Raw genomic sequence first — 26,426 nt, 5'->3', positions numbered from 1 at the left:
TGCTCCCAAAAGGAACTATAGCATGGCTTGACCATATCTGAACAAGCAAAAGGACCTGCATCATTGTGCAGATTGTAAATCCATCTGCTTCAAATTCAGCCCAGCCTAAACCCAATCAATATTGACTCTGATAAATATTGCATCTTGTATTAGGGTTAATGGTTTCCCAGACTTTAACCAACCTCTATGTAGCCCAGTGACAAAGGCTACGTATTAACCTCCCTCAAATAGGCAGATCACACAAAAAGGATGAGCCTCAAGCTAACAAAATCCTCTAGTTTCAGAAGTAGGGACAGATGATTTTATAAATGCATGTTTCCATATATATATATATATACACTACATATGTATATACTAATGGAAAGAACTGTTACATTCAGTTACTACTCAGGGGAAACAAATAGCATAGCTTCATTTGATACGTATGTCCAAGACTCCATGCAATTGGATTAGACTTCAAATTTCCACAAGCTTTTAATTGCCCTACTAACAATAGGAATTATACATGACCAAAATCTTTGGATCTAAACATAAATCCTCCTATCAACAAGAACAATAGAAATACAGTCCAGTTTCAGGGATTCTGAGTTCATACATCCCATTCTGGTTTACACCTAGAAAACAAGCTGGGTTCCTCAGCATGTTTAGTACTGTCCCTTCTTACACTTCTACATATGAGTGATTTTCTGTATGGCTTTGCTTTAGCCAGAATGTATGTCAGTGCAAGTAATATTTCCCAATTAGAGAAGATGACACACATGAGATCTCTGGGACAATCTCATCCTACCAATTTTCTTAAATAAGGCAAGTATCCCACTAAGGATGCCACTTTCCTCTCTCTCAGCTTATTTTTCTCCAACCTATTTTACCTTGTTTTTCTACCTTCTCAATACCACTTAGTCACTTAATTCCTCATCCATCACATCAATTTAGATCACTCTAAGCTGTGCAAGGTATCTCTCTCTCATTATCTTGCCTTTTCCCTTCATTCTCATAAATCCCTAAGAGCAGAATGTAGCAACCTGGCTCCAGGAATGGGAACCTACACCTCTAAATCTGCATCAAATCCACTTAATTCCCCCAATTCTCAATTTGTGTGTTGTAAACCTTTTCATCACATCCACCTACTGAAGCTCAACAACAAAACAACTTTGATTTACAGTCATGCTTTTTCAGGCTGGAATATCACAAGACTGCAGCTTTGCCGTAGTGTTTGTAATGGAGATGGCACTGTTCCTACCCTGGCCAAGGTTGACTGGTGAGATACTAGAACAGGCTGCCCAGGGAAAAGATGCAGTCACTGCCCCGGACATTTTCAAAACCAGGTAGATACTGCACTAAGTGACATGGTCTGGAGCAGTCACAGGCATAGGCTGGACTAGATGATCTTATTGGTCTCTCCTACCTTAACGATATGATTCTATCTGGAGAACTCCTGTCCTCAGCAAGGAGACTTACATTACCATTACTGGTTGGACTGGATGATCTCAGAAGTCTTTTCTAACCTTGATGATTCTATGATTTTTCATATTTCTTTGGTGGAACTTTCTATTCCTTTCCTCAATTCTAGCTTCATAAAATAGCATGAAGTGCACATGGCATTTTGTACAATGACTCAGTCTCTGCACAAGAAACTTCCAAACACCTATGAGAGCACAGGGTAGCAAACACGTATCCTGACATAGATGGCACTGAACTGGCAGCTTATATTTTATTATGCCTGGGCTAAAATCAAATCCACACACACTAAAAGCAGAGCCACAAACCTCAACCCCCTTGCCATATCCTTCCTTATGCATCCCAGACCTACTCACAGGGAGGAGAAGAAGCTGCCTGCACTGGACTCCCCCCCACGTACAGAATCCTTTAATAACTAATAAAAGCACTTTTGACACCTGGAGGCTGGAGATGGGATGCACAAGGAGAGCAAATCTGGAAAGGAATATTTCACTCTGTTGGCTTTCAGGGCAATTCATTCTGATTTGCGTCCACATCAAGAATCTAAAGAGCAACAGCATCTTTACCACTAAGCTTTGATTTTCTATCAACTTCTCCGGAAATTCAACAACCACAATCTTTAATGCTAAATTCCCTTATCTAACACACAGCATTAAGATGAAGAGCAAAAATCTACCAGAATCAAGAGCTAAAAGAGCTTATCTCTCTTCTGCTCGCCTTAAGGAAGAAACACTCAGTTTTTAATGAGAAACACTCTCCTTTCAATCAATCGGGATATTTCTTTCAAATTAAGGTTATCGATTTACTTATTTTTGAAACATATTGCTGCTGCAGGGTGAAGAATTTAAGTCCCACAGAAGAAAACATCTAAAACAAACGTTAAAGGTGAAATGAATATAAAGTGCATAATAACTAGAGCCACCTAGAACACACCAACAGGCTTAAAGGACATACACATCACAAATGAAGACATATGATCAGAGAAAAGGGAAAATGCAGACCCAGGGAGCAAGACTGCCCTTTTACATACCCATCTTCAAAATCACTTCCACTCTTTTCAGGTGACAGAGAAAACATGGATTGAAAGGAAGTATAGGAGTAGTTACACTCCAGAGTCTGCTGGAGGCCGAGGGCTATAATGAATCATTTCACAGGATAGAAATGGTGCCATTGGTTCTCTTGTTAAAAAGGAGCTGGTATTGCATTTGTCTGAGGTAAATCATATCATGAACTGCAGTGATCCTAGAGCTGCTACCTTTTTATTGTTACTACAGTTTGGTTCAAGTTTGCCACTCTAAGCGTGCCTTGCTTATAAATCACTGTGCCCACGATTCTTTGCTGTCACAAGCACTGCAGATGGTTTAACTCCCATGTATACATTAGAGAAAGAGCTTAAGTTCTTCAGTCATTTAAATCTGTATGGATTGGGCACAGAAATTTTCTGTTTGTTTTACATATTAAAACATGAAAATCTGAAAGCAACACTGAATTTTTATGAAAATCCAACTACTCTTCTCTGAAAATGTGATGGTAAAAAGCCGTATATTTACAACCTTGATAATGCCACCTCCTTACACAGCCTGACTGTACAACCTGATTCCAGACGGGCAGCCTTCATACACTCTTGAATTTAAGCTCTAAGTATTATCACTTCTGTCATACCCTCTATAAATAAAATGGAACAATGTCAGAAGAAGGTACTCAGCGCAGAGACAGGGATGGAATTTTAAGGGCTCTACAAAAGTCTGCATTAAACAAAACAAACTCAGATTTCATAAAGTGAGGATACGTAATTGTAGGATTTTTTTTAAGAACTGAAAAAACAAAGTGTTCTAAGAAAAAACTGTTAAAATGTTTAAAAAACAAAAACAAAGCCTTTTTCATCTGTTTATGGTCCTAAAGATAAAAGGCTCTAGAGAAAAATTAAAACACATCCTAATGCCATTATAGTTGCATTTTAATAATGAATTTTCTCTGCATTGACTTGTGCCTGTATTATTTGTCCTAGTTATTCCTTGTTCTCTCTGTTATCTTAGGCTTCAAGCTCAACTTATTAAATGTTAATACATTCAGAAGTTAAAAAGCATTAATTCGGTGTCCCTTCTACAATTCCAGCACTAACTTAAGAACTGTCCTTAAAAAATGGAGATAAACTTTCTTCTCAACCAGTCATTGAAAAGCACAACATAAGAAAATCACAGTATTGTCTGCAGGATTTTAAAGATGCTCATTCCAGCACACCCCTAAATCAACTCCTAATTAAAACACTCATCTCGAGGTGGACAACAACGGCTTACCTCATCCACATTCTCAAAGGCATTGATGATGTCATACGGTAAACAGGACAGAAGATCAATCACAAACCACGTCTTCAGGTAGTTCATCCTTATGAGTTTGGGATCAGATATAACCTCTCCACCAGGGCCAACAAAAGTTGTATGAAAGTTCAAAACAATGTCAACCAGAAAAATAACGTCCACGACACTGTCCAGCACAAGCCAGGCAATGTTGTTCTGCTTTGTCTTGAAGGAGACGTTATATGGAACCATAATTGCCGTGTAGAAGGTTAGAATTAAGATGACCCAGTCCCAAGTGGTCTTAAAAGCACAATAATGTAATATAATGTGCGGTGGAGTCTTTGGAGCTTCCTGCTTGTACTGAGGAAGAATATCAGATCCCAGCTGGAGAACCTGTAAGAGAAAAAAAAACAAACGTTAGTGTTTGCAATTAACATGATTCAATTCAGGGCTTCACAGATTTCTGTAGGAAGAAGCACAAAGACAGCACTGCATTCATCGGACATTCCAAGACAACCCACAGTTTCTACATGATTTGATTTATTTAGCCAGCAAGCACGTTGGTGCACAAGTCACATAGGAAAGTGCTATAAGGAAAGCACATGAGGATAACCTTGCACAAAGGCATGTCACTGCAGATGTGCTCAAGGGAAACCATGTCTAAAGAGCAAGGGCAGAGGCTCCATGCCAACAGGTAGTGGGTACCACAGCATGGACTCATGCCCTGCAGTCACAGACATGAAGTATTCATTCACATTTGGAAGTTTAACAAGATTAATTCTTCGTGTTCGATCTCTGTTTTAAACCACTGCTTAGCCACAGCAAAACCCTATCTAGCCAGACATCAGCCTTGCAGGCCAACCTCTTTCTATAATAACATGCACAACTTCTGCCTTAGCCCCATGGCAATACCATGCCTCCTGCCCATCTTCTTCAAAGAGCTGTTGCTTTTACAAGCTCAATAACACCAGTGGGTTCCATTTTATTATTTTATTTCTTGTAATTACTCCTTTTTTTTTTTTTTTTTTTTTCTTCCCATGTGACTATAACCACCTCTATGCTTATTTTGTGTAAATTGTGGAAATGGAAACACTGCAAAGGAACCGAGCCAAATCCATTCAAGACATTCTTCCCAGCTGATCTAATTACCTCTTATCTCAGTCCAACACAAAGGAACACACAGCACGGTAATATACTGTGCTGACAACTGAAAGTTTTGTGTGTATTTTGGAACTAATCACACCTTTCTGCTTTGGGGGGGGGGGGGTCTCAAGTATATATAGGATAAAATAAGTAATTCCAGCAATTTTGAACTCATTTCAGCTCTGTGACTCCCCACATTAAAGCACCATATTTGCAGGACAGTTAGACTGCAAATAGCAGCCACACACATGGAAAAGCAATCAAATGCAGAATGGGTGCTCAGTGAATGGCTCTGAATAAATAACACAACTAAGCAGAAGAACTGAAGCATCTCAGATACGGACTCTCCATTAATGCTTTACAGCATTATTTTTAAGATGAAAAAAAAACTGTTACTGAGATCAGCAAGCAAAAACCTGGCTCAAATGAAAAACCTCTTCTCCAGAAATCACAACAGTAGCAGCCTCTCTCACTCTGTGGAGGATGGTGTGGTTTCCCAGTAGGTCTGATCTGGCTCAGTGTCATTCTGTAACCTGATGGGGTGCAAACCTCCCCGTGCCCATCTTTTCCCACCCTCCCTTAATGTCAGATTTAGCAATCATATCATTTAAGGAAAATGAGCTAAGCTGATAGAATGAAAAATTAAGTTGTTGTTACACGAGCAACCTATTTGTTTTCTACAGAATTAGCCAAAATCAAATAAATCTATCCTGTGGTCAGAAAACCACCAGACAGAATACATGGGAAGCAGCAGAGATCTCCAGGAGACCACAACTGCCTCTGTGCCATCAGCTCTGGTGTAACACAAAGCCATGTGCTGAGCTCCAGCCAATTAACAGAATCACAGAATTATCAAGGTTGGAAAAGACCTAGAAGATCATCCAGTCCAACCATCACCAATACTTCCCAGTTAAATCACATGCCTCAACACAACATCCAAATGTTTCTTAACAACACATTCCAGGAGCCCAGACCTAGAGGGGCTCACCAGACCCTTTCAGACACCAAGCCCCTGGAGAGACCCACAGACATACCAGCCTCCAGGTGTTCCTTTCCAGTGCCCAAGACAAGATTCACATGCAGCACTCCTGTATCTAACCAGCGGGCATGGAGAACTCACTCGTGGATCCATGCATCCTTTCTGAATCAAAAGCAATGCATTCTCCCCGCCACCCCAAAGCAGAGCAATGTTATATCCCCCCTCCCCCATACTCCAAACCAGTGTTCTTCTCTGCCCATGAAGCTTTCTTCAATGCCAAAATACCATTTTGTCTTTGACTCAAACTGGAGATTATCTCCAGTTATATCCTCTTTCTGGCCTCGCCTGTGGACGAGACAGTTTCACACTTCACTATGACAAATACATCAGAACAGGGACTTCTTTCCATGGTTTCTCCAGATGTGTTTGTTCCCTGTCTCATTCAGTGAAGTAGGAGTTGGAAGCAGTAACTAACTATAAATGGAGTAATAATTTTCCTTGGGCTCAAGATGAATGTGATGAACATATGCTTGATAGTTCCCAGTGCCTCTGGTGGTAGAGTGCTTAGAAGATCCCATGCTACAGTAAAAGCATAATTATTATTCTTAGCATAATATCACGCTGATTTTGACATGGTGTGTGGGTGGCAAGTGGCTGAAGAGACCACTGAACTATAATGATTATTTATCTCATGCTGCGTGACTTTCTAATTTTAAACCACTAAAGAATATACAACATCTTGTTAGGCAACTCTATTCATCGCCGACTCTGAATGGTTCTTGCTTACAACTAACTAACATGATTGATAATGGGTAAAACTAGTAAGGTGGGCAGTACCTTCTGCCAGGGATGAGCTGTGAGGAAAACACACCTCCTCAGACACAGAAGTATGAGAAAGGGTGCCTGGATGGCAACCTCTACATAGGTAAAAGCAATCTCACTCTGCACCCCTGGCACCCCAAAGCCAATGCTTTGGCTTGTCTCCAAAGCATTCTGCAGCTGCAAAATCTTGTAAGAGAGAAGACTCTACAATCCCCAAAAAGCCTATTCCCACATACAACCTTTACCATCACTTGAGCTTTTCCTGCTGCCTGTCCTAAATCCCCTGTTGCATCTTAGTTCAGTTAGTCTTTCCTCTAGCTACAGTGGGCACAGTGAACCATTTCCTCTTTTCTTTCATGCAACTGCTTTAGACATGTTTGAATACAGCTACCATATCTTTTCCAGACTTTTTTCCAGACAAATCCACTAATGAATATAACCAAATTTACAGAACATGGAAAATGTCACCAATTAGAAAAACAAGTGCAAATAATTCAGCAGTCAGCCAAGATGCTGGTATGGGATTATTCTTGGAAAACATTATGCTGCCAGCACCTTGAAAATTGTAGGCTTCTATTCTGATTTTGTTTCACATAAAGCTCATGATATACAAAGTCCACTTAGACAAGAAAGGAAAAACAAAACAACAACAATGAGAAAAGCATTTAAAACTGCTGCCAGTTCTTAGCATCAAACTCAGGACAAGCTCTCCAGCACAAGGGGGACAGGGCTGTCATATTTAGTAGCCCGTATATTTTGACCACATTTTTACCCATATAATTTTCATTACCAATGACATGAAGATGAAAGCAGTACCTCTGTATCATCAGTTAACCTGAAGGCTTTCACTTGTTGCACCATCTGCACAGTTAAGGAGATGTTTGCAACCTGCCAAAGAGTTCATTTCATCAGTTCTGAAGAAGAAAATAATTAACAAAATACTTCAGGAATGACTTTTCAAGTAAGCTGAGCTTAAAGGTGTATGTGCAGTGAGTGTGCCTGTACAACCCCAGGGATCTAGGCAGGGATGCTTCCAAAGAAGAGCACCTGGCTTCTCAAGCAACCCCGTTTGCCAAGAAGTGGGCACCTACAGGTAGACCATTCATGGGTCTCAGAAACATGGAGTCTGGTTCCATTCTGCTGTGAGACAGCAAGCCACAGACCAAACTGCACCCCAATCTATGCAGCAATCAGCAAACTTGAAGCTACATTCAGAAATTAGACCTTGTAAGAGTGACCAAGAGATTATCTCCTTAACTGCCCCCCTCTACTATGCCCTCATGATGCCCCATCTGGAACACTGCATCCAGACCTAGGGTCCCCAGCAGGTTGTAGAGCTGTTGGAGTATGACCAGAGAAAGGCCATGAAGATGATCAGAGGACTGGAGCACCTCTTCTGTGAAGAAAGACTGAGGTCTAGACAGTGTCAGTGACAGGAAAATGAGGAACTTTAAAAGGGAAAGAAATAGACATTTGGAGGACATTGTTCACTCAGAGGGCAGTGAGGCTCTGGCAGCGCTGCCCAGGGAGATGTGGGTACCTCAGTCCTGGGAGATGCCCAGTGCCAGGTCCTGGGCAGCCTGAGCTGGTGGGGGGCAATCAGTCCATAGAAGGGGGTTGGATGGCTTTTAATGTCCCTTCCAGCCCAAGCCATCAGATGACTGAAAGAGCATGACTTGTCCTGGAAACATATACTCGGCACACAGTGCTTATTAAGGAAGAGGAGAGCAGAGGCTGAAAAATCAGAATCGGGAAACATCACCCTAAAAATATTATTATTAATGAAACGTTGTTCCCTCTCTCCCCCCACCTCCCATCTATTCCTGCCGGAAGAAGGATTGTGTCTGTCTGTTCCACTTACTTCAGCCAGGCGGGAATGCTTGTGCACCACCTCAGCTTTGTTCATCGGCGTCAGCTGCTGCAACACACTCCGGCTGTTCGTCAGGGCCCGTGTCAACCGTGCAAACTTTGTCCAACCTGCAGGGATGAAGGAAACATAAGGGACACAAGCACTTACATCGCATTCAACATGAGTAAATCTCCCATGCGTTCACTGATATTAAATCTCAGACTTGAGTAGTTTCCCTGAATAGCTGCACAGAGCAAGTTCTGGCTCCAGGCTTCACAGTGCTGCAGAAGAGGAAGAACACTGCTGCTTCAAGGCAAACATAAGTAAACCCGAGTAAAATCAAAATGCTCTGACTTGTTCTTCTAGCTTTTGGAGACACTGTATGAGAGCGATTGCATTGCACTGTCAGCCTTCTGGGGAGTTACTCGGTTGCACCAAACTAATTCTTAAGCACTGAATTTACCACAAAGGCTTCCCACATTTGCAAACCCCAGAGAAGTAAAATCCTGCCCAGCCACCAAGAGCTTTGGCTGGAGCTGCCCCAAAAGTTGGATCCTTAAGTTGTTACTGCTTCTTGCAGTGTTAATTAGATCACTAATGCAATTCAGGGACATAAAAATAAATAAATAAATAGATAATAATAATAATAATAATAAACAACAGCAAAATGCAGGGCTTCATGCTTCAAAGTAGAAGAACTGTAAGACTTTACAGATTAGGAGCTATATTTTAAATAGCACTGAGCAATATACTTCGCTGTTAAACTAATGATAAACAGCTGCTCAAATGGTAGCATGAGACCTTTGCACTGGGGAACGTTTTTCTGCAGAGTTCAGAAAGGAGCAATTGGTGTTCAGAAGCAACAGCAGCTCAGAGCCAGGAGCATGTCACTATGTCACTGTTTTTAGACAAATGCCCATATGTGACAGCTGGCACAGGTACATCATTGGGTGAAGCAGAGCAATGGGAGCAAAGGAAACGTGAGGGGGATCAACGGGACAGCATGGAAGCATTAAGCAGAACTAAAAAATCAGATGTTGGCAGGAATGAAACACCTCCCCTGAATGCTAAGAAGGTGAAAATTAGAGTGAATGTCACAGACAAGAAAAGAAACACAATATTTCTGTACTAGCTTGACTTATGCTTAAATGCCTCATCTGACCGGCATCTAGGGTTGGCAATGATGGGAGATGGTCCCTGGTACTGTCTTGCATCCCTTTCCTATGACACATCACATTCCACTTGCAAAAATCTGAGCTCTCAAATTGTCTCTCCTCTTACAAAAGCAAAACTAGTCAGAAATACCTGGTCATCATCTTACATAAGAAAAACACCTTTTTGACATTCACCACATGTTCAGAAAGCCTGTGGAAACTGGGAAAGATGTGCCACAAAGAGTTGGGGAAAGCTATATAAGACAGGTACCAAATGACAGGAAACCTTCAGCTGTAAAAAATAAACAGCATGGAAGAACGATGACTTTCTCAAGTATTTCCTTTCCACCTCAGTGTAATCATCGTCATGTGAAAGAAGAAAACCACACATTTTAGTATACAATCCTACTATTCTGCTCATTTGGCCTGACCTCTTCTACTGAGGGTGCAAAGTATTTCAGTGTCTTTTCTCCACCAAGACCAGAGCTCTGTGTTGGGCTGGAGAAGAACTGTCACAAAAACCCTTCCAGCCTCATTTGGAGATTCCACATTTTTACAACACCTTCTTTTCCATGAGGGCCATGACTCCAGAGATTAGAAGCGCACAATACGCTAACATGACATTCTTGTAAGTCAGCACAAAGTCCCAAATCATCATTCTACCCACTTCAACTTACATCTCTGCAATAGTGTTAAAAAGCACTTTGTTTCCTATTTACAGCCCAAGAGAAAAATACAGTGACAGCAAGATGCTGGGGTACGAGTGGGAAGGTGAAAATGTATACAGACTGCCTTGTGTCTGAAATAATCAGTACAGGGCACGTCTGTGTGTTCCTTGACCTTGTAATAAATTAGCTAAGTTCAGAATTATATTTAAAACCAATGTGTACGTTTGAATAGATCAGGTAAAAATTTGCATAGCTGCCTACTGCTGTCAGTGTTCCTTCAAATGATTCCTTCCTATCTTTTCCTCTAGAGACATTTAAAATGAATGATAATTTTATCGCATATATTAGCAACTGCCTGTCCTCTCTGATATTTTCAGTCTGGAAGGAGAAAAGGAGTGGCACAAATAAGAGCTGTAAGAAGGAGGAAAAAAGTCAACACTTCTGATTCTCTCTTCAATTCAAATAGATCGTGTCTTTCTTACACGGCTCCCCTTGAAAAATAACACCCTGAACCTGCACCATCATACTCAGATTCTTAGGAACAAAGGCAACGTGGCACCAGATTATACCAGAAACTTCTTTTTTGATAGAAGCCAAGTTGGGTGTTTCAGAGGGAGATGTAAACCACCCCAGACAGAAAACACTGGAATAACATATACATAAAATAATTGTTTCCCTTGGTTTTCTTTAATTGCTTTCTGATTCACTGACAAAAACAGAGCTTACAACTCTGCTTTTAAGAAACCTCATGATTTGCATTCATCCTTGCAATTAAAAACAATTCAAACCAAGATACCTCACTGGTGGTGCCCATCACTAAAACTGAAATTCTCATGCTTCCAGGAAACCAAAGACACAGGTTTGACAACAGTATTCACACTAAAACAGGACTTGAGTAAGAGAAATTTGCTGATAAACATCAAATAAACTAGGCTCTGCCTTTGCCAAGCTGTAGCATTGTCCTTCCAAGCACATAACTTTCTTTGCTCTCCCATGGCTTCTATCACAGTACAATGCTTTATATCAGCAAAATATTCTTTCTGTCTCTTGCTCTAATTAGCACCACTGATTTGACAGTTCTCTGACAGGAGCTAACTGCAGCAGGCATGCTTTGGTGGTGCACCTAAAATAATAGCTGAGACAAAAGAAAAATTAATTTATTTTAAGAATTGGTACATCTTTCAAACTTGAGTTACTATGACATGAATTCAATCTGTTAGCACTGTTTGAGGGTGTGTAGGAACGTGGAAGGGAGGTAGGCACAAGGTCAAAGTGAAACAGACACAGAACACAAACACTTCTGGACTTAGTGGAGAAAGGCTTTCCAGATGCATCCAGGATGCTCACTTAGCCCCTCCATAGGTGCAGGCACTACCTGAGCAGTGACAGAGAGCTTAAGTAGGAAACAGCATTTCCAGTTTTCTTGTTAATGACTACACATGCAGGGATGATGCCTTAAGTTCAAGACATCGGAGTTTGATCCTATCACCCCTCAACTGTCAGAAAGTCCAAGTTTAACTGAAAAAACTTACTCATTATAGTAGGCTCCTTTTCATCAGTTACTGCTCCAACAAAAGTAGTATCACACCCACACATCTTTATTCCTGAGACCTGAATAACTTGTGTTTTATATTGGATAGCTGGGATGGGAACAGCCCTGCTTTTCTAACAGCTCTACCACACAGCAGCACCAGCTGCTCACCTGTGAACTTCAGCCTTGCATTGCCATAGGGACCTCTCTATCCCTGCCCTTTCAGTCACAATTCTTATTCCCATTAATAGATCACAGAGCTGGATCCAACATAAACACTCTTGTCCATCTCCAGCTTCTTTTAACTTCTGTTTCCATTTTATACCATCCTCTCTGAGTCAGAAGAAAAGTCATCCCAGGACAAAGATGCTGCTGTGGTATATGGTAGAACATAAAAAGAGTAAAAGCTGTCCAAAGAAAGCCCAACAAAGAAGGCTTCCCCAAGCACTCAATCCCAAACAAGGTGGCTCAAGGGTGAAGAAGCAGCCTTCCTTTCAGATAGTTTTCTTCAGAAGGGATGGAATACAATCACAGAATGGTTTGGGTTGGAAGGGACTTTCAAGATCACCCAATTCCAACCCAACCCAGTGGGCTGGGTTCTCCCCACCAGCTCAGGTTGCCCAAGGCCCCATGCACAGCCTTGAGCACCACCAGCTCTCTAAGCAGTCTGTGCCAGGGCCTCACAACCCTCTGAGGAAAAAACTTCTTCTTAATATCCTCCCTGTCATCTTCCCTGTGCAGACCTCAGCCATCAATAAATATGCCAATTGCCTTCAAAAATAATAGCAAATATTTACAAATATAAGTACCTGCAAGTGAGAAAACATTTCCATTCTCCTCCTGCTCTAATTAGGAGTTGATCATATTTGTGTACAGGTCTAAATATGAATTCAGCCACCCATCTAACAGATGCACTGAAAATAATTGTCATCATCTCCAGTTCATAAACTATATTACGTTATTTTAAAGCTAAATCTATACACCGGAGCTTATGAAGAGTTTAAAAATCTCAAGGGAAGATATTAGTATTGTTTATAGTGCACTTGCTCAGAAAAAAATCTAGGCATAGCTATTTCCCCCCTAATAAAACATTAGTGTAGCTCTGCTGGGTTGCAATTAACCTTTTAGTCAAGGTTTGTCTGATCTCAGAAGGAACAGAAATAATCAAGGCTTTTAAAACAGTGTTTCAGGAAACCATCCAATACTTCAGACTACAGTGAAAACACCTGGGTTAACAATGATATTCTGAGTAAAAAAAAAAACAAAGGGTAATGACAGCAATGGGTTCCTGCCTGAAGGAGTGTTACAACTCCAGACTATGGAAGGGTCATTCTTCACCCCATGCTACGTAGCATGAAACAGTTAACACACAGAGTGCTTAAATCACATGTACCCCTGACTTATCCACAAAAGCAAAGAGGTAGCATTGCTTATTTAGGCAATTTGGATGTCAGTTGATAACACGGATCATCCTTGTGCATCAGAACTTAGCATCTACGAATCTCTATTATTAATAGGCATTCAGACAGTAAGGTCATTGCAATGGCTGGCTGTTTGCTCTTTATTACAGGTAAAATATGGCTGGAAGAGCTCAGTCTCTCATCAAAAAACTTAGTCATCCTGCTGTTGCTTTGTTCAAGATAGAGAGATAAATGGGATTCCTGAATAAATAGAACAATAGTCAAACAAAGCTCAATCACTCCCGTGATGCAGTAAAACTATTCATGAGCTGAAGAACCACACCATCTATGCAAATGTAATTCAAAATATTAGGATAGATTTTCCTACTTGACATTCTGTGCATTCCACTGTCTGACAGCATACTGCACTCTTGGGATAATTTTTACACCTGACCTCTTATCTTGCTCAGTTCTGCATTCCCAGTTAGTATCCACCCACTGAAACTACCGGGGAGCTCAAAAATAGATGAGGAATCACCAGGTAATCTTCAGCATACCACTTACTTTTACCTTCTGAGCTTCAGTCTCCTCTCCATAAAATGCAGATAAAGCTAATGATCTACTTTGCAAGCCATTTTGAGACCGACTGATTAAAGTAGTAAGATCTACATATTGCTTGGTTACATTTGGTACACAGTGTATTCATAAAATTAATTCTGACGTAGCTGCAAATTCACAGTGCACAATTACTTAAATTTAATGTTTTTACAACTGAGTTAAACTTTATTCACATGCACATAGGACCGCCAAGGACTTATCTCCTGTAACTATATTAAAAAAACATAATTTTAAGAGGAAAAAAAGAAGCCTGAATACTATAAATATCAGCCAACTGGCATTTAGTTTATCAGAGAGCAAAATGGTCAATGAAAAGGACTATACTGGCCAAAAGATTAGGCTCAAGAGTAGGTCAGCAATGGGAAATGAAAAGGCAATATACAACAAAGCATACAAGGATGGAAAGGGAGAACAATTAAATGCATGCATGAGACATGATGGCTTTTGAAGTGGTCACAGAAAGCTCAAAACATATGGGGAAAAAAATCCTTCTATGAATGGATTTACTTCAATAATTATAGTGTTTTTAAAGAATTTCCAAACTATGATCAAATGGTTTTCTTTACCCACATGCAGAAAGGGCAAAGAAGATGACCAATTAAGTACACGGTGTCTAGTTTGATCTCAGCACCACACAAAATGACAAAAAAGCTGATCTGACTTTCAAAACATCAAAACATTTCAAAACATTTAATAAAGGCAAAAAGAAAAAGAATATTAGGAATAGCTGTCAATATGGAACAATGTACAATGCCCAGCAATGTTGATTTCATTATTTATTTGCTAAGAGTATAAATTTGCTTGCAGAGAGATGGTCAAATGCCTTGACCAAGCTGGAGGCCAAATGCACCAACCAAATGGAGCCACAGAACAAGGATGATTCTCCCATATCCTTTTGTATGGCAATTGTTGGTGACTTAACACTGTATGACACTCCTGACAAAATATTAACGACATGCAGTTCAGTAAATCTTATATTAAATGGATGAAGAACTTGGTACCTGCCAGATATAAAAGGAGGAGTTACAGAAAGCAGTAAAAAGCCATTATTGAGAGCCTTTCTCTATAAGGTCTATGGCTTGAAAGTCATGACAAAAAACATTGATAAAATGCCAGACAACAGAAACATAAGAGGAATGTTCAAGAAGGTGATGTGCTAGATAACTAGGACTGGGCCAACAGAATGTGTTTTAAATTGACACTAGGTATGTAGGTGAAAGAGATGAAAACTCTATTTACAGCAGTGAAAGGGGAAACTTCCCTAGCAAGAGTAGCTCCATAAAGGATCCAGAGGTCTTAGTAGATGAGCATTTCCATATGTGGTCGGCTCTGGCAAAAAGTTACCTACTCCTGAGAAATACAGCAGCCTGAGCTAAACTTGGAGAGGATGAGCAATAGAAAACATTGAACTCACCTAACTGCAATATATAATCAGCTACAGAAATGTATTCAGGACCCAGTGAGCTTAAATCCATGCTACCAGCTTCATCCCAACTGCTGCTAATGAGCTGGATTAAAAGCAGCTGAAACACTGGTATCTGCCATAACCAGACCTCCAAATTCAGGCTAGATAGAGCTTTAAAGAGCTCAGCACATTTATTTTATCTAACGGAGGCTGAGGGATGGTTTGATTACATCTGCAAGTGCCTTAATGGCACTTACTTTTTTTTTTTTTTAGTGGGAAAAGTGTTTAAGAAGATGCCACTGCAAGAAGCTGATGCCAGGTTAATTTAAATAAAGCACTTTCTTTAAAGCCATTAGTGTTACAAAAAAAAAATGGGAAAAATATGAAATGATGCAGAGGATTCTGTTCACAGTTTCAAATCAGTACTGGACTTTGAAAAAGATGGTTTAGTTCATGGGTTAAGCAAAGGAGTAGCTTAGAGAAATGTAATGGCCTTTGATAAACAGATTAGAATCTTAAAAACCTTAACTCTACTGTATTTACAGTTAATATTCTATAGAGGGCTTATGAGTGTTCAATTTTCAACATAAAAAGTGTATCCAAATACAAAGAGTTACTTCTATAAATATCAACTTCCATTTTAATTCAGTCTCTCACAGGGCTACATTTGATTTCAATGGAGTGGTTTTTTTTTGCATTGCATATTATATTTCTAGAAATGTACAGACATTTAATATGCTTCCTGGGCTGTTAACAGAGCACACACAGACCTCAAAATACAGTATCAGATTCAGAAACGTACTTTATTTCTGTGAAGGAAATTAAATAGCACAGGATATGGAAATCCTCCATTCGTCATCACAGTGGCAAACAAGAACAGGGGCCAGCTTGCTACTAACACATCACCAAAGACACTAATGCGGACATCTGTACTACAGGAACAGGAATGAAAGCACCTCAGAAAGTCTTCCTACTTTCTAGTAAGTTGTGTATTTCCAAAATAGGTGGTTTCAAACACTGAGAGTCTGCATAATTCCTATGAGTTGTCTATACTCTTCCCATCAGAAGTCCACCTAGTGTCCAGGCAAATGACCACTTCTATGTCACCCTGCACAAAATCCTTTCTCATGGGCCAGACGGTCTCAAGGGATAACAGAGAGCTAGAGGTAACTTCCTTGGAGCCTGAAGACACTTAGGGGCACAACTCTGCAGGTCAGAGCAATGGGAAACAGCAGCAGAACAAACTGCATTTGGTTCTATAAAGCACCAAAACCCCTGTAATTACAGCCACGGGAAAGTGCAATAAACACACGGAAAGGATATCCAAATTGTGACCCGTTAAATTACTGTTATGGATTACTGTCAAGGTGATATATTCAACAAGGTACACTGCGCTTTAGCTAAAGGTAGAAACCTCATTTTCATGCTCTAATCCCTCCACCCACTTCTTCTATTATCACTAGGATTGATACCCCCTCAAGGAAAAATTTCCCATGTGCAACTAGTTATATATGCTTAATAACTGGCACTTATTAAAGATAAAAAAGGATCAGAATTATAGGCTTAGCAAGGATTAGCAAGCATAAGTGCGTATTTCTGCAACTAGCTCACTTTTTATAGCCCTGTCACACTCCGAGATACAGTTGTATCATTATATGGAGTTATATAACCATAAAGAGTTATATCACTAGAAGCAGTACAGCATTGTCCCAGACAGTCTTGATTATCAAAGTCTGGCAGTACCATGTGAAAAAAAAACCCTTTAGGATACTGCTGTGCCATCTCTAGATCCCCATCTGTTAAGGGCACACAGTCCAGAGTTGTAGGAGCCTCATTAGCACATCGTTGCACCCTAATCAAACAGTTCCATCTCCATCAGTATTCACAGGAACTTCCCAACCAATTGCAGCTACAGAAAAGCTCCATACTTCCCTCAAAAGAGATTCAAAACAACCAGTGAGGATCCCAGGCAAGCAAGCTTTTAAGTTTACCTGGAGGCCATGTTTTTCTTTCACTAGTGATAACAAAGGGGAAAAAAAAACCCTATTATGTAACTAGGTGGCATTTCACCATAACCTTACAAAAAATTACCAGTCTTCACCCTTCCTTCAACTTTCAGTTTAGTATAATCTAATTCATTCTTGGCTTCAAACTGTGTTAAAATTTTAAGTGGATCCATTTGCCCTCCTAACAGTTAGGGCCTAGAAAAATTGATTTATTTTTTTTTCCTGACAAATAAACATAAGATTATTACCACTGTGTGTCTTTGGAAGGGCTGAATGCTTTCAAGATGCTTTTAAAAGGCCACTAGGTAAAGACAGAATACAAGCACAGCAAGCTGATAAAAGCATCCAACTGTGATCCTACAATGGTACGAACATAAAAGAGAAGATTCTTTGGGTTTTACACTCTGGAAGAAAATACCTTCATATGCTTGTAATGGCCTTCCCACCTCTGCTTTGTAAGGCATTCGGTCCAGACACCTGGTGAGCTGGTTCTCCACCACCACAGATATGACCCATTATGACCTACTGCCTGGTACTGAATCCAGATAAGATAAATGTTCACATTACCAAAGAGGTACAAGGAAAGAAAAAGTAGTCAAAACACAGCATGGCTCTTTCAATGGCAAATAAGGCATTGTCCTGGTGACCACCACCAGCTCCTGCCCCACCACTAGTCCTCACACCTCTCCTTCCACACTGCCACTCATCACAACTCACACAGCTACCAGCTCACAAGCTGGGGTGCTACAAACCATCAAACAAGTCAACAAATGGCTCTTGGCCCTTTTCTCTGCACCTGCACAACTGCTGGTGGCATCTCCATCCAAGAGTAAACACATCCTGATGTCTCCTCCTGTTATTACTGCCTTAACTGCCTCCCTTCAGCCTACTAACTTAGGCTTTAACAGTCAGACTCTTTCCAGTTATGAGGATACAACAGTCCTTTTTGGTCACTGTAAACACTGCTTGTTAAATATCACCTAACACACTGCTTGGGTGTTTCAGACTTGTCTGCACTTTCTTTAACTCTTTAGTGTTTAGAGGGGTTGGGGTAGAATCAGGGGGAATCCAAGGCTCTTAACAGCTCTGTATCAGTGAGTTTAGCAGAATAACAAACTGCTCTGTGTTTTATAACTGTACTCCACATGATGGGTCAGGAAAATAAGTCAGTCACATCCTTACTGTTATACTCACTGTATGCTCAGGAAATGAGGTTTCTGAACTCTGACAGTATATTTTACCAGTTGTGCTTTCAGTTCAATAAGATTCAGCAGCCTATGGACAGTAACAAATTCACAGCCTGCTGGGTGACCTGGAACATTTTTCCCCTTTTGCTCTCTCCTGCAAGCAAAGCCCCCTCCCTTCTGCTCCTGCTCCTCCTCCTTTTTTTCCTAACAGCATGAGCACAGCCAAATGTGAGCACACAGGTAAGCAGACACACACCATCTGTCACAGTGCCCCAGCCCTCTCCAACTCCCCTCCCTCCCACAGGACCATTCCATGTGAGGTCAATGAGTTTTTTGGTGCTGAGCCTTTCAGCAATTGTGGTTTTGAGCCTATGCTGGGCAAAAATCCCACCTCTGCCTTGCAAGGTGCTCTGCAGTAAGATCAGTATTTTGGTTTGATGTCCTGTTTTCACAAACAGGATGAGCTCCCCAACACCTCTGAACAAATCTGCTTCCTCATTATGGGGGCACCACTGCTGGTTCTCCAGAACAGCAGCTGCCCAAGGAAGGAGAGCATCAGACACCAACTGTTCTGCAGCTGCAAGTGGGGCCAGCAAGCACAACCATCTATTGACATGCAGACATCCTGCAGCAGAGCTACACCCATTACAATGACTTAAATACCAAATCCTTGTACCGCGTAGGAATGTGATACACCAAAGCTTCACAGCAAAGCAGCATACCTTCAAACAGTGCAGAATGCACCGGTATGGGGAGATTATTGCATAATGGCATCAATATTTTATTTCTGTTGAATTTTTTATCTCAAATTTACTGCTCCCATAAGTAATAGACAGTAACTCATCTGCACCATAGTTACTTATGTATTATGTATTGCATGGTCCTGGCAGGATTTCCAAAGGAAAATCTTTTTTTTTCCTTTTCTTTTCAAATAGCCCTTCCAATGACAAATCCCAGCACTTCGCAGCACTATTCTATTAAAGTGCTTCTTACAAGAGTTGAAAATTTCTCCCCTAAATTGCAATGTATACGTTTACCAATCTCATAATTCAAAAAGAAAGTGGCCTGACAGCTTCTAAGCACATTGTAATGTTATCTGCAAGGACAATGAATTATGCATAGCTCATAGCGCTACCTCTGACAAAACAAGGCTGTGATCCCAGTGCAGTGGGATCCTGCTGATCCACCCAGTTGAAATGCAGACTATACTGCAACAGTGCTGCTTTTCCAGCAGTGAAATGTTGTTAATATTTGAATATGATTTTTTTTAATATATTGTCAATATAAAAGAAGCTCCGATTTATACAAAAAATAGAAGAAAATATGCAAAAGGAGAAGAAAAAAAGTCACAGAATCATATAATCACTCAGGTTGGAAAAGACCTTCATGATCATCAAGTCCAACCACGACCTGACCAGGTCAACAGTTTGCAATTATGGAGTTTGTTGGATGTATTGATAAGTGTTAATCAATGCTGTAATCAAAGTACCCCAAGGAAATTCTTAAGGCTCCAACTGTATGCCTTACAGACAGATGTAGCTGCACTGTTTGTTGTTTGTTGCTTTTTTCTTTCTTTCTTTTTAAGTACAACTTCTAGAGAAATAAGAGCTCTTTAAACATGCAGTCAAACCTCTCTGGCTGCTGCTGATAATATTTGCAATGTTCATAGTTAATACCTGACATTGTAATTAATGGTTCCCCTCACTGGAGAACAGCAGTAGACTCATTTCTTACTTTGCAGCTATTGCTCTCTCCCATAGGAACACATATTGTTTCTATTATAGATGCCAGGTGGATTCTTCTTTTCCTCGGCCACAAGACAGGGAGAGGATGAGCTCAGCATCCCCAGAACATCTCTCCCTCCCCAGAGAACAAATCTCCCAGGCTGAGAACCCAAAGGAACATTTGTAGGATGCCAAGTGAACTGCAGAAGCAGTAAGGCTTATGCTGGCTGAGAAGGTTCTCCAATAGCTGGATCTTATAGCTACACAGATAATACTCTGTAGACAAAAAAGTCTCATTTTTAGTCTTAGAACAAAGAGAGGCTTTTCAAGTCTGCCTTCCTCAATCTACATTTCAGTTATCCAAGCACATGTAACTGTTAGCTATGTATCATCAGAAAGTAGTTTAAATCCCATTTGCATTCAAATGACAGAGTTTTATCCTAAAGGCAGCATCTTACAGGGCACATGGCTCTCAGTGAGAAATCAAGCCTTCTACAAGCACAACGAGAAAAAGAGAGAAAGGAATTCATTACCAGAAGACAGCTTCCTAGAGAAAATGGGATAAGGATTCCACAGCAAAAACGCCCCTCCTTAGGGAAGAGCACACTATTTTATCCAGGGCAATATACACAAGACACCAGCCATGCATCTTACAATCAGAGCACAGAATGTTGCCAGATTCTCTTCTTCAAAGCAAAGAAGTTGATGTTATTTTTGATAAATAGAAAACAGTAGAACTGCAGAACGTCTCCCAAAGCAATATAGTATTACAATGACTAAAAATCATGCCATTTTTAGCAAATACTTTAACAAAGAAACACTGATATTGCAATGTGAAAAGAAGGTTTGAAGCTCTGGCGAAACACTGTTAGGGAATATTTCACTCACAGTGATTTATTATTCAGTTCTAATCAGTCACTTATGAAAATGGCATCTGAACTCTGACAGATCACAAAACAACAAGACATGAGACATGACTAAGTCTGAACATGTACTTAACTAATTACCAAAAAAAGAAAGAAATAGTGTATAAATACTTACCTTTTGTTGAATCATCTTCTATTGGCTGCTTGAACAAAGTGATATCCTTAAAAGTGCACAGGAACAAAACCACTTTTTCATGCTCATTTCTTATAGGAGCAATTTGCATGTAGAACCAAACTGGAGTTCCTGGAGCAGAGAAAAAGGTGTCATTGGACTGTGATATAGCACAGTTTTCCCCCAGCCTGTGCATAGGATACTTTATACATCATATAAAACACACATAGTAATACCTAGATGTGATCCTAAACTACATGTACCAAATATTTCATTTTACCTCCTCCAAGGAAAACAATACCCTCATTCTTAAATTTAAATGGGGTAATGCTACCAATCTAACTAGTCCGTAACAAGAGACAGAACTTGCTCTTGGTCTTCCCCACCATGTCTCTCTGCAGAGCAGCCAGTTAAGACACAAAAGACTGAGGATATCTCTGAACGCTTCTTACACAACATGGAACTACTAAAATCAAAATTGATGGAGTACTCTGCCAACTGCTTCAAATATCATTTTTTCTTTATGGTCCCATCCTTCACTTTCGCACTGTGGCAGGCTCCCCAAGTACATACAGGTCTTCTCTGCAAAGGGCAAAACCCTAAAAGACTTCAAACATTTGTTGAGAAATACTCTGTTCATCTGCCAAGGACATGAGTGTCAGAGCTTCATGACACCAGACAAAACTCCAAGCCCACATTTTCCCAGCCTTATGACACCTCCATTCACTGCCCAACAAATGTCTTCAGAGTCAGCTCGGTATCTTCTGGATTTGATGTGCTTTCAGCCAGGTGATTTAATGGCTTTTTTTTCTCCTAAGCTGTCTGAATGCCAGCCTGAGCACTGGCACACTGAAACAAGCTGCTCATTCCCTGGCATCCCAGGGCACTGCTGGCCCCTCTAAATCTCCTCTAATATACCATATCCATCTGGGAGCTGTGCCAGGAAATGAGTGATGGACATGCAGAGGTCAACAAAACCCATTCGGAACAGGAATACTGTAGGGAATGTCAAAATCCACATGGGTTCATGGTAAAACTCAGAACTGCTCTATCGGGATTAAAGCAATAACTCAATGACAGCAAACTGGAGAGGTAAGGGAGACAGGAGAGTGCTTTTGGTGGTAATTCCAAAGCCATTATGCTGATTACTTGACGCTTTTTATTCCCTGTTGCTAACCCAAGATAAAATGCTCTTTTCATATATTCTAAGAAAGTACTGCAGCTCTCTGGAGTGATGCTGTGCTTCCATTTCTACCTGCCAACTCAACAGCACCCTTTGAAACGCTCCAAAAGTAGGCAAAATAACCTGTACAACAGCACAGCTAAAAATCAAAGACAGAGGCAAGGTAGGTAGTGCTGTAGAAACTGTTAACTAGGCAGGAGTTCAAAAGTAGGCAAGGTGGCTTCCTGAGTATTACACGTACGCATGTACATGCCTACACAGGTGCTGTGAATAGCTAGGTGGGTAGAGCTGAGAACTATATAAGAAGGAATGCAGTAAAACAGAAGAAATCTGCAGCAAACTTGAAGAAAATTGCTAACTGGGTTAAAATAATAAGGGTGTGTGTGAAGGCAGCAGCCCTGTGGATGCTCTTAAAGATCATCACTGTGCTGAAGGACAGGAGGATAGGAAAAGCAATTCCTCAATTTCAAGATCTCCCTGATCTGAAACGTAAACTGCAGATTAATAAATCCCTGAAACACCAGCAAGATCAAGCAGGCAAGCCACAACTGAAAGCCAAAAATAACTGGGTAGTTAAAGAACAATGACCAAGTGAAGACTTTCTAGTTTTTATATTTAAATATAATAAAAAGGAACTTGGTTTAGAAGTGGCCCATGCCAAGAAGGAGCTGCCATCCCAATTAAACAGAGAAGCCAGGGTTGGGGAAAGGCTGAAATCTTCTACAGTCACCTGGACACCAGGCATGGCGGTGCTGGGCACCATCACCTGCAAAGAACAGGCGTCAGTCCCACTAAATCTTCATAATGTAAGAGGGTGCTCAGGTGACTTGTTTAGGAACCGGGCAGGTAGAGAGGAAATCTAAGGAATATGTCCATATGCCAAGAAACTGAAAAGAGATCACTTGGAGAGTTACCACAGGCACTTACAGGAGCAGCCAGACTTCAGAGCCACTTCTGCTTCTCTTTCCAATTACCCTTTACTAAGATGCTTCAAAGCAAGCAGAATTGCAGAAATCTGAAGATGCTTCCTATCGTTTCAGTGCACATATAGGAAGATTTAGTTTAAAAGGGAAAGGTAGCAACTAGGCACAGGAGTATGTTTTGAGAAGCTGAGTTATCCTGTATGCTCTCTTCAGTGTTCTTAAGGCTTTATGTGAGTTAGCAGTGAAAAGGGCAATCAGGCATAGCCAGCTTTTTCCCCAGGGCTCACTACTGCTTTCCACAACATCACAGCTCAGAGGCATCTCTACCACTGGGAGCAACCACTTGCACAATCAGGGAATGGCTTCTCACTTTGCACATTTGGGGATGTTTCCTGAGAGGAAAATTCATTCAGAATTTCTTCTCTACTAACCCAGACAGATTCCCTTTTGGAATACAATCCTCAAAATTAAATGTATTTTGGAAACAAGGATTCAGATCTGAGATACCAGGAAACACCTGCCAGACGTAGCAATCTGAACACTTGTGTTACTTTAAAAAAGAGCTTCCTCAGCAGTGATGATCAAAATACCCATTTCTTCTCCACATCTTGTCCCCAAATTTATCTACATGTCAAAAATGACTATTTTAGTCTGTTATGTAGTTATGCATTTCCTTATATAATATACATACAAACCCACTACATATATTAAATAAATTATAGCATGTTATCATAGAATCATTTGAGTTGGAAGGGACCCTTAAAGGCCATCTGGTCCAACCTCTTGCAGTAAACAGGGGCACACACAGCTTCATCAAGGTGAGCCCCATCCAGCCTGACCTTGGGTGTTTGCAGGGATGGGGCATCCACCTCTGGGCAATCTGTGCCAGCATCTCACCACCCTTATTGTAAAAAACTTTTTCCTTATATATAGACCTGTTGCAGTTCATAGCTTGAAACCATTCCCCATTGCCCTATCACAACAGTGATATACATAGTGCATCACAGATACATTATATCACAGTATAAATATATATATATAAAACAAGCACACATTTTCACTCCCAACACAATAGGCAAATATATACATACTGTTTTTCTTGTAGAGGAGAATTTCAAAGCAGTTTGACTCATAGTTGTCGAAAGTCTGTCTGACTTTTTCAATGGTCTTCTTGTCTGTCAGTTCACCATACATAAAACTGAAAAAGAAAAAAAACATTTTTCTCTTCTTGCTAGACAAGCAAAACAATAAGTTGTCACCTCAGACTGCAGAGCCATTGGGGATGCTATTCACTGTCATTTACCATAGTTTAACTATCATTTACTTTCATTTAAATAGTTAGTGTCGCAAGGCTGTTATGAAACCTACAATAGTAAATAACAATCACTGCCTTTTTTTTCTGTAAAGTAGATGTATTTGCTGTCATCCAGCGTTTCATTAAGTGCTTTTCTGAGCATATCTTTAAGGGCATACTGCTAGGAAAAGAGCTGATAGCCTATAAAACCATTATTGCCACAGCTTGAGGCCATGAGAATATTGCTGTGAAATTGGAGATTACTGAGTAAAACCTTTAAAACATCCCAAAATTCATTCAGACCTCGAAAAGGACGCTGAAGGAAGACGAGGACCTGCAACAGGTAACAGCTGTCAGCTGAAACAATACCGATGGCTGCAGATCTAATCTTGCCAACGTGCATCTGGGACAACAAGATGTACAGAATCCTTTATCTAAATACCAGTTACAAACTGAGGTAGGAATTACCCAGTAAGAACTAATTACTGCAATTGTCTGAGAATTCACTCAGAAAGCAAGTCTACAAGTTGTTCCACTGTAGTTATATCTGCATTACTTCTAAAGATAACCACACACACTCCCATTTTTTTTCTTACAATATACCACATTTCTTTAATATTTCACTGAAAATATGGAAAAACACTGAATTATTTTTTGAAGACTCATCTCTCTCCAGGTAAAGATTAGAAAACCCTAATTTTAGCCCTGCTATTTCTTGACCACCTCATCTTTGCTGTCTTTTCCAGGTCAGACTTTCAACTGGTACAAGTAAACCCACCCCCAATGACCTTACTTGTGAAAGCCTTTATGAGAAAACAGCCAGGCTTTTCTTGTCACCTCTGCTGGATTAAAAATAGGTGAAGACTGCTCTGTGCAAATTGCCAATTATAGAACTGAAGGAAAATGGAGCATGGCATCAAAGCTTTCAGACACTTGGATGAATACAATTCTCATTGATCAGACACCCCCACACCCCTCCATCTTCTTTGTTCACAAACATTTTGAGCTCCAGCTGAAACCTACAACATACAGTCCTGAGAATACGAAAGGGAAAAAGAAAGGCTATCGGTGCTGCTGTGGTTTAAATCCAGCTTCCCTTTTATCGATCAACAGACCTTCAGAGGTTCAATAAACATTTATTTTACACCTACTGTTCTGAAAGAAACAATAAACCAGCATAGTGATTAGTGCCCTGGCAAACATTAAAATACTCAATGAATGCTGGACAGTGAATCTTTCCTCTACACAACTGGCCCAGGGAGGTGATAGGGCTACTCCCACAATATGGTGCTGTCAGCTTTGGGTCAGTGCAGAGATGGAGATGTCTCTATAGTGGCAGGTTGAACAGGGCCTTATATAGTTACTGACAGCCCTGTCCACAGCAGAGGGGTGGGAATTAGATGATTGTTAAAGTATCTTCCAACTAAAGCCATTCTATGAATTAAAAAATTAGTAACTTTATGTCTATTATTGTCGTAGATCTGTAAAATTCAAATCTTGCATTCTTTTCACATATAAAGAGGCATTTAAAAGGCTTGAAGAAGGAAATAACTATTTTTCAGAAGCCAGTTTTTACTAGCAGGCACCAAAAGAGCCTCCAAGCCAATCACTGTGCAAGTTATATAAGATCTGTGCTTATCATAGGTTTAATTTAATCTGTCCTATTTTGTATACATGGAGGGACTCCTACTTCTTCAGTCAATCACTCTGTCTTTTTCTGCCTCATATTCTTGTTATTTACTGCTTG

The 26,426-nt window shown here is 40.4% G+C and overlaps 1 protein-coding gene across 5 annotated transcripts in view; it reads right to left on the bottom strand.

The window, feature by feature from the left end:
* The window catches only part of KCNH5 (potassium voltage-gated channel subfamily H member 5), a 161,812-nt gene that overhangs the window by 111,942 nt on the left and 23,444 nt on the right, over positions 1-26,426 (bottom strand). For all 5 annotated transcript variants that reach the window (XR_014946809.1, XR_014946808.1, XM_085549560.1 and 2 more), the window contains exons 3-6: positions 24,477-24,583; positions 21,283-21,411; positions 8,561-8,676; positions 3,756-4,148 (exon numbers count right to left, since the gene is read on the bottom strand). Coding sequence is in view for 3 of the 5 variants with exons in the window: in XM_085549560.1 (XP_085405686.1) it covers positions 3,756-4,148; positions 8,561-8,676; positions 21,283-21,411; positions 24,477-24,583 (745 nt within the window). In the remaining 2 variants the exon portion in view is untranslated. The remainder of the gene's footprint in view (positions 1-3,755; positions 4,149-8,560; positions 8,677-21,282; positions 21,412-24,476; positions 24,584-26,426) is intronic.

The sequence above is a fragment of the Coturnix japonica genome, chromosome 5 (genome assembly GCF_054131305.1).
Source record: "Coturnix japonica strain WE chromosome 5, WE-NBRP24, whole genome shotgun sequence".
In the NCBI taxonomy this organism is placed as follows: Eukaryota; Metazoa; Chordata; class Aves; order Galliformes; family Phasianidae; genus Coturnix; species Coturnix japonica.
The sequence above is the reverse complement of the archived record's forward strand: the minus strand, read 5'-3'. Positions and strand labels throughout refer to the sequence as shown.